The 12,194-nt window shown below is 54.9% G+C and overlaps 1 protein-coding gene across 7 annotated transcripts in view; it reads right to left on the bottom strand.

Moving 5' to 3' along the window:
• Positions 1-124: 124 nt before the first annotated feature.
• Positions 125-12,194, bottom strand: part of DNMBP (dynamin binding protein) — a 34,331-nt gene continuing 22,261 nt past the window's right edge. For 5 of the 7 annotated variants that reach the window (XM_077183009.1, XM_054636881.2, XM_054636882.2 and 2 more), the window contains 13 exons: positions 8,393-8,580; positions 7,685-7,784; positions 7,029-7,176; positions 6,492-6,509; positions 5,629-5,828; positions 4,436-4,566; positions 4,099-4,203; positions 3,790-3,918; positions 3,023-3,355; positions 2,453-2,635; positions 2,180-2,378; positions 1,651-2,084; positions 125-1,363 (listed from right to left, as the gene is read on the bottom strand). In XM_077183009.1, the coding sequence (XP_077039124.1) occupies positions 1,178-1,363; positions 1,651-2,084; positions 2,180-2,378; positions 2,453-2,635; positions 3,023-3,355; positions 3,790-3,918; positions 4,099-4,203; positions 4,436-4,566; positions 5,629-5,828; positions 6,492-6,509; positions 7,029-7,176; positions 7,685-7,784; positions 8,393-8,580 (2,354 nt within the window). In that variant the 3' untranslated portion in view covers positions 125-1,177. Of the gene's footprint in view, positions 1,364-1,650; positions 2,085-2,179; positions 2,379-2,452; positions 2,636-3,022; positions 3,356-3,789; positions 3,919-4,098; positions 4,204-4,435; positions 4,567-5,628; positions 5,829-6,323; positions 6,332-6,491; positions 6,510-7,009; positions 7,177-7,684; positions 7,785-8,392; positions 8,581-8,823; positions 9,138-12,194 lie in introns of those variants that run through there. The other 2 variants (XM_077183011.1, XM_077183013.1) reach the window with 2 other exon arrangements.

Raw genomic sequence — 12,194 nt, forward strand, 5'->3', positions numbered from 1 at the left:
ACCAAGGCACTAGAATGCTGGATCCCACCAAAACAGAAATGTTCCTGGCCCTGCAGGCTCTGCATGAAGGCTGCAGCACCTGCCAGACACTCCTCCCACATCTCCCAACACTTGCAAAGGCACCTTCTATCCACAAAGGCAAATCTTTATTTGCAGAGCAGCAGTACAGGGAATACAAACACTGCCCTATGAAGGGAACCTCTTCCCTTCAGGACATGGCAGCAGCTGTATCACACACCAATGCAGCAAAAGGCACCACAGCCCTCCCAGGGATGAGGCTCCTGCTGCTCCAGAATGTCAGCACCCTCTCCAATGCTGTGCAGGAAAACACAGGTGAGGCACTTCTGGTCAGACCCCAGAAACAGGCTGGAGGACAGCTTGTGCTTTGCTTTCTCCCCTGCTCCAGCCCAGAGCAGCCAGGTGGGCATGTCAGTGCAAAGATGGGTCCTGGGCACAGCCAACACTGTGCTGACAAGGGTTTCTGGCTCATCTGAAAGATGGGAATCTGATGGTTGCTGGCAGCAGCAGACCTTGGAAAGGCCAAGCCCCTGGGAGACCAAGCACAGGGAGAAGGCACCTGCTGGGGTGTTTGTTGTGAGGGTTTCAGAGGCCATATCCAGCCCAGGCCTAGGGCTCAACTACTCCCAGCAAACCTCAGAGCTGCTTCCCCAGGCACTGTGTAAATGTCCCACCCCAAGTCCTGCAGAGACAGGCAAGACCAGGCTCCTGCTGCACAGGGAGCGTATTCACAAAGTCTGGATTGCTTTTAATACTACTTGACTAAAGACAATCTCCAGAAACTCAGCATTAGCCTTCCACAATTTAAATCCACAGCAGCTCCTCAGCCTGAGTCAAGCCTTACCCTTCTGGGCAAGTGACAGCCCCAGGCTTTGTTCCCCTGCTCCTGGCTGGACACAGGAGGCTCAAACACACCTCAGAGGTGAACTCACCCCTGCCCTCACACAAGCTGCCTGCTCCTGCTTACCTGGCCAGCCCACCCTTCTCTGTCCCCTAAAGGGACGATGGCAGCCAGTGTTTGGGGCCCAGGAGCACTGCACAACTGTGAGAGGCATAGCCTTAAGGGTGAGCAGTGGGGGCTGCAGGGCTGGCCAGCCTCCCCCAGACCCTAGCAGTCCCAGCAGGAACAAGGCACGGGGTGCAGGCTCTGTCTGCAGATTCACGTGTACTCTGTCTTCCGGATGTAACTTGAGGGCACGTAGCCCTGCTTGCCATGGGCCTCGGCCAGCCACCACTCTTGATTGCCTGTGATGTCCTCAAACTGCAGGATCCTGAGTCTCTGGTTAGCTGACACGCTCAGCTCATTGGTGTTTCGGCCTTTGAAGGTGTAGAGAGCGTAGTAGACCTGCCAGACAAGGGGAGAGCATCAGTTAGATGGTCACACCACACAGCCTTAATCTCACTGCATAGGATGTGTGGGCTTTTGTCCTCCCCAGTGACAGCCCTGGCCCCATCCTGGCTCTGCCCACCTCCATCTGAAGCCTGGTTCTCTGCTGTTGGAAGAAAAGGTCTCATACCCCACCTCCTACATATTCATGGTCACTGCCAGGGAGGAGGATGATTCTGTCCCCAGCCAATCAAAGCTGTTAGCCCTTGGCATCCCCAGCCCCACGTGGGTGGCTGAAGACTCACCTGGTTGCCCTCTGACTCGCTGTTCTCCAGCCCTGAGTCTCTGTCCTCCACGGAGGGCGTGGGCCTGAGATGTGCTTTGGTGGGGTGCCCGTTGCGAGAGCTGGGGCTGCAGCCCTGCTCGGGGCGGCTGCAGCGGCGCTGAGATGTCACAGTAGCAGCCAGCGGGGCTGTCCTGTCACCAGAGCCAAGCTGGGACACACAGGGGGAGTCCACCTCCAGTGGGGACTCTGCTGGGGAGACAGAGTCCTGCAGGGGTTTCTGAGTGAAGGTGACGGCCGCCCCACTGGGGCTGAAGGTCAGGGTGGCGTTGCTTTGGGGAGAGGAGCTGCCGTGCTCTGACTCGTTGGAAGAGTGGCTGCCCACAGAGACGTCGGACTGGCTGCGGCGGGGGTTGTAGGGCTTCAGAAAGGAGCTGTACACAAAGCCTTTGGTCACTGCAGAGGGAGAGGAAGGGAGCTCAGACTGGAGCACAGGGAGACCAGAAGAGGAGACTCACAGCAAGCAGCAAGGGCAGGGAACAGCCACCTACCCCCATTGTCTATGAGCCAGCGATTCTGGCTGCCCATGGGGTCCTTCTTCTTGATGACGCCCACAATGTCCCCTTCCAACAGGGAGACATCCAGGTCCTGGGCAGCATTGAAATTGCGCTCTGCCTGGAAGAGACTCTGCGGGGGATAGCGGGCCAGGAGGGCAGCGCGGATGTCATCCGACTGCAGGAAGTGGGTCGGCTGCAGAGGAACGAGGCAGGTGTGAGTGGCTGTGCTGGGCTCTGCAGGCCCTGACACGGGCAGAGGGAACTCACCAGGCCAACAAGGGGCTGCCGCCGGGCAGACTGCCGCTCCATGCTTTTCCTTTCAAAAGTCTTCTTGGGAGCCGCCTGGGACTCTGGGAAGAAGGTGAAGGCCTGGAGCTGCTGGAGGACTCGACTGTGCTCATCCTGGAAGATGGCAATGAGGTTCCCTTCCCTGCCAGACACCTTCAGCAACTGGAACAAAGTCAGGATCCTGGTTAGGTGACAGGTACAGGGAGAAGTGGCCAAGAGCTACAGTGTAGACCATGGCAGGGCTCTGAGTCCTGCCTATGACTTGCAGTGCCGTCTGGACTCAGCTCTAAGTGGTCCTCAAACTTGTGACCATTCTCCCAGGCGAATGCTCTCCTGCCACTGCTCCAAGAGCCTTCTACACACAACCGCAACATAACCCTGCAATCCCTGCCCCAACACCACCCCACAGGAGCTCTCCACAAGTCACTAGTGGCCTGAAACTGCAGTAGCAGCTTCCCCCACGATGTGACAGGTCCCAGTGAGGCTCAAAGCCTGCACAGATTCGTGCTGCTCTGAGCCCAGGGCGCTGCCTGCAGCGTGTGAACTCACCGACAGCAGGGGTCTGAGCTCCTCCAGGGCCAGGCGCACGAAGTCGCAGTGTGCCTCGGCATAGCCCCGCACGCAGCTGGCAAAGAGCTCCTTGGCGAAGCGCAGGAACTGGGGCAGCTCGTCCAGCAGCTGCGCATTGAGGGCCTCGTAGTTGTTGCGGGCTGACTGCAGCTCCTCCAGCATTCGCTTGTCCTTCAGCTTCTCCGCTCGCTCGGTGCAGTTGTGGAAGTCGAGCAGTTTGTCAAAGCGTTTCTGCACCAGCTTGTGGGGCCCCGCAAACATGCTCAGCAGCTGGCTCAGGGGCGAGCTCACCAGCCGCTCCGTCCGCTCTTTCTGGTGGGCAGAGGTGCAGGGAGAAGGTGAGACTGGTGCTCTCTCCCACTGTGAACACCAGCAGCTCACTCTCCAGCACACAGCCCCCCCAGGACAATACAGTGATTGTCTCCTGGTGGCAGCCACTGGAGCTCCAGGTGTCCCTTCCAACAGCAATTATCCTATAATCTTACATAACTGTGCCAGCATGGGTAACTCTATGCAAAGTACCTGAACCACTCGCATAAAGAGCTGTAGCATTTCAGGTAGGGCTCAAAAAATGTGTATCTAACAGGCACAGTCATAAACTGCCAGGCATCAAAGCTCTCAGGAGGGCACAGCTAAACAGGAATGCTCACAGCTCTCCCAAGTTACCCTCCCTGCAGCCTCCCAAGGCCTGCCCATCTGCAGCAGACCCCCAGGGTGGGCCTCAAAGGGGCACAAGCCTCACTCACAAAGCTGGAGAAGAGCTGGTCGCTGATGAGACGATTCACTTTCTGGAACTGGTCCAAGTCCCCACTTCCCTTCTCTGTGCACAGGTCCCACATGCTCCCTGCTGCCAGTGCCTTCATACAAGCTGACTCCTGCACCAGGGAGACACAGCTGAGCCATGCTTGCTGTCCCAGGGCAGCCCAGACCACCCAGCCCCAGCAGAGTTGAGGCAGGAGCTGTGGCCAGAGGCACTGCAGGGACACACCATGCAGGCAGGAGGGACAGTGTATGGTGAGCCCCACAGGCCTGGCATCACACCCAGACTGGCTCACCCGGACATGCTGCAGGTACAGGGAAAGGTCCCGGATGAAGGACTTGATCAGACGCTCCTGCATCCGGAAGTTCTTCTCTATCTCTTCAAAGGCTTCATCCTTTAGCTGTGAGAGAAAGTGTTTCAAGAGAGGCAATGCAGGACTCAGCCCCTCCCAGACTACAAGATGTGAGGCCCTCCTGCCCCCAAGGTGGACAGCAGAGATGGGTGGTTCAGACCCTAAGCTCACTCTGCCTTGCTGGCCTGGATCAGAGCTGGACAGGGGGAAGGGATGTGGAGGGACAGCAGACACTTCTGGAGAAGCACTGCAGGGTGTAAGTGCAGCTGATGCACGGTACCTGGGGTGCAAAGCCTGTGAGATGCTTGAGGTGGCTGCTCACACGGTTGGACTTCTTGATGATAGAGTGGAAGTTGAGCTTGGAGATCTTCTCCATGAGGCTATCCTCATCCCCTTTTCTGTACTTTAACACTAAAGAGATTGATACAGAAATCAAAACCCTTGTAAGCACAAACACCCATGTCTTACACTGCCTCGTCAACAATCACCTTGTTAGTTCTCCTCTTTCCCAAGCTCTGAAGTCCCAAGAACCCCATATTTCATTACAGAATGGCTTGGGTTGAAGTGACCTAAAAATCATCTAGTTCTAACCCCTCTGCCATGGGCAGGGACATCTACTAAACCAAGCTGCTCAAAGCCCCATCCAACCTGGTCTTGAACACTTCCTTGGGTGGGGCATCCACAACTTCTGCAGGCAGCCTGATCTAGTGCCTTACCACCCTCATTGTAAAGACTTTTTCCTTATATTAAATCTAAATTCTCTCAGTTTAAAGCCATTATCCAGCCTTATCACTGCATGCCCTTATAAAATATTGTATCATAACCTCCCATCCCATCCAGCACTGTGTCACCTGTTTGGCTCTTGAGATGCCCTACAGTCTGTAGACAAACCATTCAAGCTCTTCCACAGGATTATGCACAGTGCCAGCATAAGATGAGAGGAGATGATGTACAATAGTCCCTGGACATGCAGAAGGTGTCTATATTGCTTCTTTAGCAAATACAAGCAATCATTACATGCAGCCTCTGTCACCTCAGCTTCAGTGGGACTATGAGGAAAGACTAAAGTGTAAGATTTGCACAAACTGGGGACTTTCAAGGGAAAACAGGATGGCTAGTAGGCATCAAAGGGAGTAATTTTCTCCCTCTGTTCAGCCCCAGGGAGGCTACACGTGGATATTGTGTCTAGTTTTGGTGCCTGAAGGCCATGAGTGACGTGGGAGAACAACATCTCCTAATCCACAAGGAGAGCTGGGGGAGCCAGGTGGGCTGGACACGAGGAAGCAGAGGGGGATCTGCTCACAACCAGCAGCTCCTTGAAGGGCAGTTACAAAGGTGATGGGGCCAAACTCCCCTAAGCAGTGAGAGTTCCTCCATGACCATGGTTGCCAGCTAAGGCTCAGTGGCCAGCAGACACCGACCTCGGCACACTCACTCCTGTCTCTCTGTGCCCAGCACTGCCCAGCTCCTCACCCAGGTCCTTGCGGCGCTTGTACTCGTTGATGTTGACGTTGATTTCTTTGACTGCAAGGACAGCAGCTGTGAGTGGTGCCTTATCAGGGTGAGCCTCAGGGGTAGCACTCAGCAGCTCCATCAGCAGCAGCGGGTACCGCATCACCCTCTGCACTGGCTTGATGAGGAAGGAGCCCAGGTTAATGTAGTTTGTGCAACCCCTGGAAAGTCAGGACAAAGGAGATGTACCAGGCATCAGTCTGGCTCTGTCACACACATTCTGCCCCCTCAAACCAGTGCCAACCAGACCCAGAACTCCAATGCCTCTAAATCCACTGTACTCCCTAAATCAAGCCACCCTTATGTCCAAATTCACTGCACTCCTGAACTCCTGGTGCTCTCAGATAAACCCCGGGTTTCTGCTCCTCACTCACAGCAGGTGATACTTACCAGCCAGGATCCTCTTCATTACCAGACCCACCATGAAATCCTACAGAGGCACAGCCTCATACTTGCCAGAGAGCCACTTGTTTCAGATGCTGATCCACCAACCAACTGCCCAGGTCTGTCTCCCAGTGCAGGACAGACTGAATGCAGGATGGCAGTCACTGCAGGGCTTTCCTGGCTTTGGGGCTGACGGCTCCCAAATCCTGTTTCCTGCCCAAGACTTCCCCTTGCCTCATCACTTGTGCTGCCCATCTGTGCAGCCCACCCACTGCCTCTGCTGCAATGATGCCACAGACACCCCTGTCCTCCCAGTGGTGCCTCCACAAGGCACTGTTAGGGCAGCCCAGCATGCACCCAGCCTGTGGCAGAAGGTTAGTTACAAGGGCATGGCCAGACCAACACAGACAGACAAGCAGGGACTAAGAGGAAGTACTCACCATTCACTGTACAGGCTCCTGCCGGCCCACAGAGTGCCAAAAAGCAAAGAAAAGCAAGGGTTAATGGGGTGGCAGGTGTGCAATCCCACAGCCAGTGTCTGTGCCCTGCCCAGTGAGGCTGCCAGGGCAGTGGGCAGCCCTGTCCGCCCAGAGCAGCCATCAGCACTGCTGGCTCCCGGGGCAGTTGCCTCCACAAGTTGGAGCCTGGCACCCACTGAGCCAGGCAAAGCAGCTCCTTCCTCAGCAGCTGTGGTGGCTCAGGGTTTGGGCAACAGGAGCCCTCAGTCCAGGACATGCCACCTTCTCTATACATTGGTGGCTTCTACAAAGATTTTAAGGGGGTCTACAAGTTTCCCAGCACGTGTGCATTGGGCAGGGGGCCATTTGAACCCAGAGCCTGGTCAACTATGCAGTGCCATCATCAGACCCTCTCCAGTCACCACCTGCACTGTCTAAACACTGCTGAAGAGGGGCAGGGATGCTGGAAACTGATCCCCCTATCCCAGCCTGGTGGCTGCCACCTGAGGAGGCTCAAACCTGAGGCTATCCAGCAGGTCCAAAAGTAGTTTCTGCAACTTCTCATCCTTCTCATAGGTTTCCAGCAGTGCGATGGCCTCATCATGGTTCTGGCAATACACTCTGTAGACACTCTCCAGCTCTGCACGATGTGTCAGGAACACTGGTCCTGCAGACAGCAGCAAAGCAGGACTTCAGAGTCTCCTGGTCCCCATCTGCCTCCAAAAACACTGGTGTGTCTCTTGATAAGACATCCAGTGTCCCCGTTCCACACACACAGCTCAAGAAAATAGATCTAGTACAGCATGCAGGACCCTTCCTCATCACCCACCAACACACAGAGATCAATCAATCCAGGTCTCCCAGGGGGACTAGGGGAGACACTGGTCACAGGAGCCACAGAGCAAAGGCACAGGCAGCCCAAAGCATGAACAGCCCAAGCTGGCAGCACTCTGGGACAAAGGGCCATGGACAACCACAGGCACTGTGTCTGAGCACAGTGACCCCTGGGGCAACACAGATCTCCTTGGCTTCACTGTGGATGATGAGTGGTAATGGGTACCAGCAGGGAGAAAGCCCAGTCCCACTGATCCTCTCCCATCATTTAAACTGTTATGCCCTGCCACTAGCAATGCCCATCCCAGCCTTCTGAGAACAGGTAACAGCAGAACTCATACCTATGGCATCTGAAGCCTCCAAGGCGGACAGCAGCTGCTTGGAGAAGTTTATTACCATGTGGATGTTTCCAAAAAGGCCCTCAAAGTCTATGTTCTGCATCTAATGAATGGGAAAAGAGATAACCTGGATGGGGAACACATCCCAGTTAGACTCAACAGCCCCCCCATTGCCCTCCTGCAACCTATCAGTCCTCAGCTTCACAGGAGACACCTGGTGTGACCTCCTCTCATCACAGTGACTCCTAAACACATTCCCTTGTCCTCAGTGCACTGAAACTCTCACACCTTATGTGTCCTTCTCTTTCCCAGCAATTCCACCCCTGCCTCTGCTCACCTGGTTTTCTCTTTTTCCTCCCACTAAGTCTGTCCCCATGCCAAGACCCCATATCTTATTTCTCCTGTCAATGAATTTAACCTATAACCAAACAAAGAGAAACTATTCCTGCACCAAAAAATTCAATGTGTGATACTTGCTGCCAGGTCTCTTGTTCCCAGCAAGGATGAGGGTTCAGCAGGATCTCAAAGCAGATGGGCTTATTGCAACAAGTGCAGGGAACTGCAGGAACCACCTTCCTCCCATCGGAATAGCTTTCATTTCCTCTATGGGTTCCCGTGTTGCGTAGTCACCTCTGAGAACTGAATGGACTCAGTATTCTCATCCCAATCCACCAGTGCTGCACCAGTTTCCCCTCCTTTCCCAGCTCCTACCTGTGCCTGCTGCAGAGGCACCATGATCCTCTCCACACACATCTCCAGGTCTCTGATATAGTCCCGCTCTGTCTGGAGCAGTTCCTCAATAACCTTGGCCCTCTTCTCCAGCATCCTTTGCTCTGCACTCTCAGTGGTGGCCGAGGACGGCTCCAGGGATGGTGTCTGGGAGGACAGGAGAGTCATCTCTGCAAGACAGAAAATCGAGATCAGCCTGCTCCAGCAAGGATACCAGGACAGGAGACACATAGCACCGGCACTGCTACACATGTAACCCATGAGACCGAGAAACAGCAATATTGAGAGTGGGCCAAGGGCCTTTCCAGAGGGGCCCTTCCCAGGCTGCAGGGAGAGCCGGCTGCTCCCATAGCCCACCCTCGCAGCACCAGGGGCGCCGCAAAGCCCTGGCACCGCCAAGGGGAGCAACAAACCTGCCCCACACGGTCTGCCTTGATGCCGGCCGGGGCCCCGCTCCGTTCCCACCCCGCGGCTCCGGGAAGCTGCAGACACGGAGGGAAGCCCCCGCTAGGCAATGGCGGCCGCCCCTCCCTCAGGCTGGGAACAGGGTCTCCATTCTCCAGGCCCGGGGCATTTCCATCTCAATGGCCGCGGAGGGCCCCGGGCACGGCAGCGCTGCTGCCGCCGGCAAAGCCTGGAGCTGGAGCCCGGCCAGCGCGGCCGGGCAGGGCCGCCCCGCCCGCAGGGCCCGGGGCTGCGGGCCGCCCTCCGCGGCCCCGTCCGGACCCCCGGGCCGCCTCTCCTCCTGGTTTTCTGTGCCACCTGCGGCCCCGGGCCGGCCCAGCCCCCTCCGCTTCCATTGACACATTTCATCCCCCCGCGGACTCCTGGGCCCCGCCGCTCTCCGCCCCACCTGCCTGCGCTCAAAGGCTGCGCCCCCGGACCGAAACCACGGACACAGTGCTCCCCTAGCACCTCCCTGGTCACCCCTCCAGGCCAGGAACACTCGGGGCTCCCCCATTTCAGAGCAGCACGGAGCCCCTTGCAGCGCCAGCCTGCCTCGGGTACCCCACTTCATGTCAATGGCTGATTCCACAAATGCGCCGTCTGCTACGGAGCCCCAGCTGCTCTCCATCAGCAGAATTTTTTTTAGAGCTGCAGACATGCCACAGTTCCAGGAATGTTTTTGCAGGACAGGCACTTCCAGAGGTCCCTGACCTCTCCGGTGACAGCGTCAGACAACAGAGGCTCAGCCCTGCTTAATCCCAGGGACACGCAGCAGGGCTTGGGATTTATCCCGGTACCACAGTACCGACTGTGCACAGCCCTTCTCCCGGTACCACAGTACCGGCTGTGCACAGCCCTTCTCCCGGTACCACAGTACCGGCTGTGCACAGCCCTCCTCCCGGTACCACAGTACCGGCTGTGCACAGCCCTTCTCCCGGTACCACAGTACCGGCTGTGCACAGCCCTTCTCCCGGTACCACAGTACCGGCTGTGCACAGCCCTTCTCCCGGTACCACAGTACCGGCTGTGCACAGCCCTTCTCCCGGTACCACAGTACCGGCTGTGCACAGCCCTTCTCCCGGTACCACAGTACCGACTGTGCACAGCCCTTCTCCCGGTACCACAGTACCGGCTGTGCACAGCCCTTCTCCCGGTACCACAGTACCGGCTGTGCACAGCCCTAGGAGGCCCCCTTGCTCCAGCCGCTTCTGCCCAGCTGCTGGGCAGGCTGCAAGCAGCCCCCAGCCACGGTCCATGGGGTGATGGCAGCGCCCAGCACGGCAGCACGAAACATGGGATGGGAAAATTGCTGCCTCAGCCTAAGTCCACTGCTCCTCCAGGCCAGGGTCTTCATACTGAAACAATCCAAGAAAGAAAAGACACCCAAGCTGAGACACTGACTCAGCCTATGATTATCTGAAACCATGCCAGCCCTTTTGGCCCTTCCCATTGCAGAGCAGCCTCGGCAGAAACCAGGAGCATCAGCACCAAACAGCAAGTTCTTAGAGCTATCTGGGCTGAGGATGAACCACTGTGCCTCTCTGCAGAAAGAGCAATTTCAAAATCATTCCCAGTGCCAGCCTGGCAAATGGGAAACCCAGCTGAAACACAGATGCCCTCAGTGTGGGAGGGAAGATATTTGTCTCTCTAAGCTGGCATCTCTGCTGCCCTGCCTTGAAATCTAGCCTGGGGAGAGGCAAAACAACCAGCTCCATGAAAGAGGATTCAGTGACACAACCAGCACTTCATTTAGTAGGCAATCGCTGGGAAGAAAAGGCCTCACTAATTCCTACTGGCAAGTATCCTTAAGCCTAACCCCATGAGAGCCTGTCTGGGCTTCCAGCAGCTCCCAGTGATGAACTTTACCAACTCAAATGCAGCAGGAATCCACAAGGAGGGCCTCAGAGCAGATGCTGGGTTTAACTTATTTTGCTCTTTGCATTTCCACAGCATTTGCAAAGTTTCAGGAGCAGACCAGGCCCTGCTGTGCAAGGTCCTTCACAAACACCCACAGGGCTATCCCTAGACACAGCACTGGGAGGCTGAACAGGATACGAGCAGAAAAACGTACAGGAGGGACACCTAAACATTAAGATTATACAGTCAGCAGGTCTTTGTGGCTCAGGGAGTTAATGAAGTAACAACAAATGAGTTATTTTAAAGAAGGTATGGCATTTGTCTTGCAGGAGAGCAAGCTCAAGTGGGAAGGCAGCCTGGAAGAAAGAGGAAGGTGTTAATTTGCAATGCAAACAGGTGTGTGAAACCCAGAGGGGGTGGGTGGTGAAATGATACTACTGCATGGGGTGGGCTGGGAAGAATCTTGAAAATTAAGACAAGCCAAAATCACAGCCAGAAATGACCCATGCAGCAGCATTTGGGAAGACAAATGGAAAAGATTACATTTCTTTGGTCGAAGAACAGGATTTGTTATTTAGCCCCAGGAAAAATGCCACCACGTTAAGTTTTGTACAGGACACCTTGGGAATTTACTGCATCACCAAACAACCCTGCTGTGCTCCCAGCCTTAGCCATAGCTAACTGCAGTGGCACCATGTGTTTGGCTCCAGCTCCCCTAAACAGAGCTGGGGATGCCCAGTGCTGCTGGCAAATGCAGCAGCTCCCCACGCTCCACCAAGCAAACCCCAGGCAAGTAAATCTAGGTCAGGCCCTTACAGAAAGTACCCTGTGGCAAGGATTCAACCCACACTTGTGAGATTGCCAGCTCCATGACACCCTTCTTTGGCAAGTCCCTGCCTATGGAAGGGAAATTAAAACCTTCCCTGCACAGATTTTAAGCCCACAGTAGTTATCAGCTCAGCCTGGATGACCTGGCACAATGCTGGACATCAGTTCTACCCACTTACACTGTATCAGTATTTGCATGATTTTGAAAACTCATACAAAATTAATTCTCTAGTCTTCTTGCTCTTTCTGAACATTCTCCTTCAAAAACAAGGCTACATTGCAGTTAAGGCTCCTCGAACTCTTGTTCTTAATCCCTAGTCCAGCATCCTCCTTCAGCAATTAACTCAAAAGTTGTTGAGTTTCCAAACACTTACAGCTCAAAATATTCAAACACAGAACTTATTTGGCTCTTATATCTGTTTCTTGTAATATTTGGCTCTTATATCTGACCAATATGTATTACTTAGTGTTTGTTTCTGATGCATTTAAAAACTCTCACTTTTTGTATTTCATACTATCTCTGTCATGAATTTATTTTTTCTTGTTTGTCACACATCCTTGTATGTCTAATAGCAGCTTTCCCTAAATGAGGCTTTTTAAGCAGTTAACTAAACCCACCAATTTCACAGCTGTGGATTTTGGTCACCTAGTA

The sequence above is a fragment of the Agelaius phoeniceus genome, chromosome 9 (genome assembly GCF_051311805.1).
Source record: "Agelaius phoeniceus isolate bAgePho1 chromosome 9, bAgePho1.hap1, whole genome shotgun sequence".
NCBI lineage: Eukaryota > Metazoa > Chordata > Aves > Passeriformes > Icteridae > Agelaius > Agelaius phoeniceus.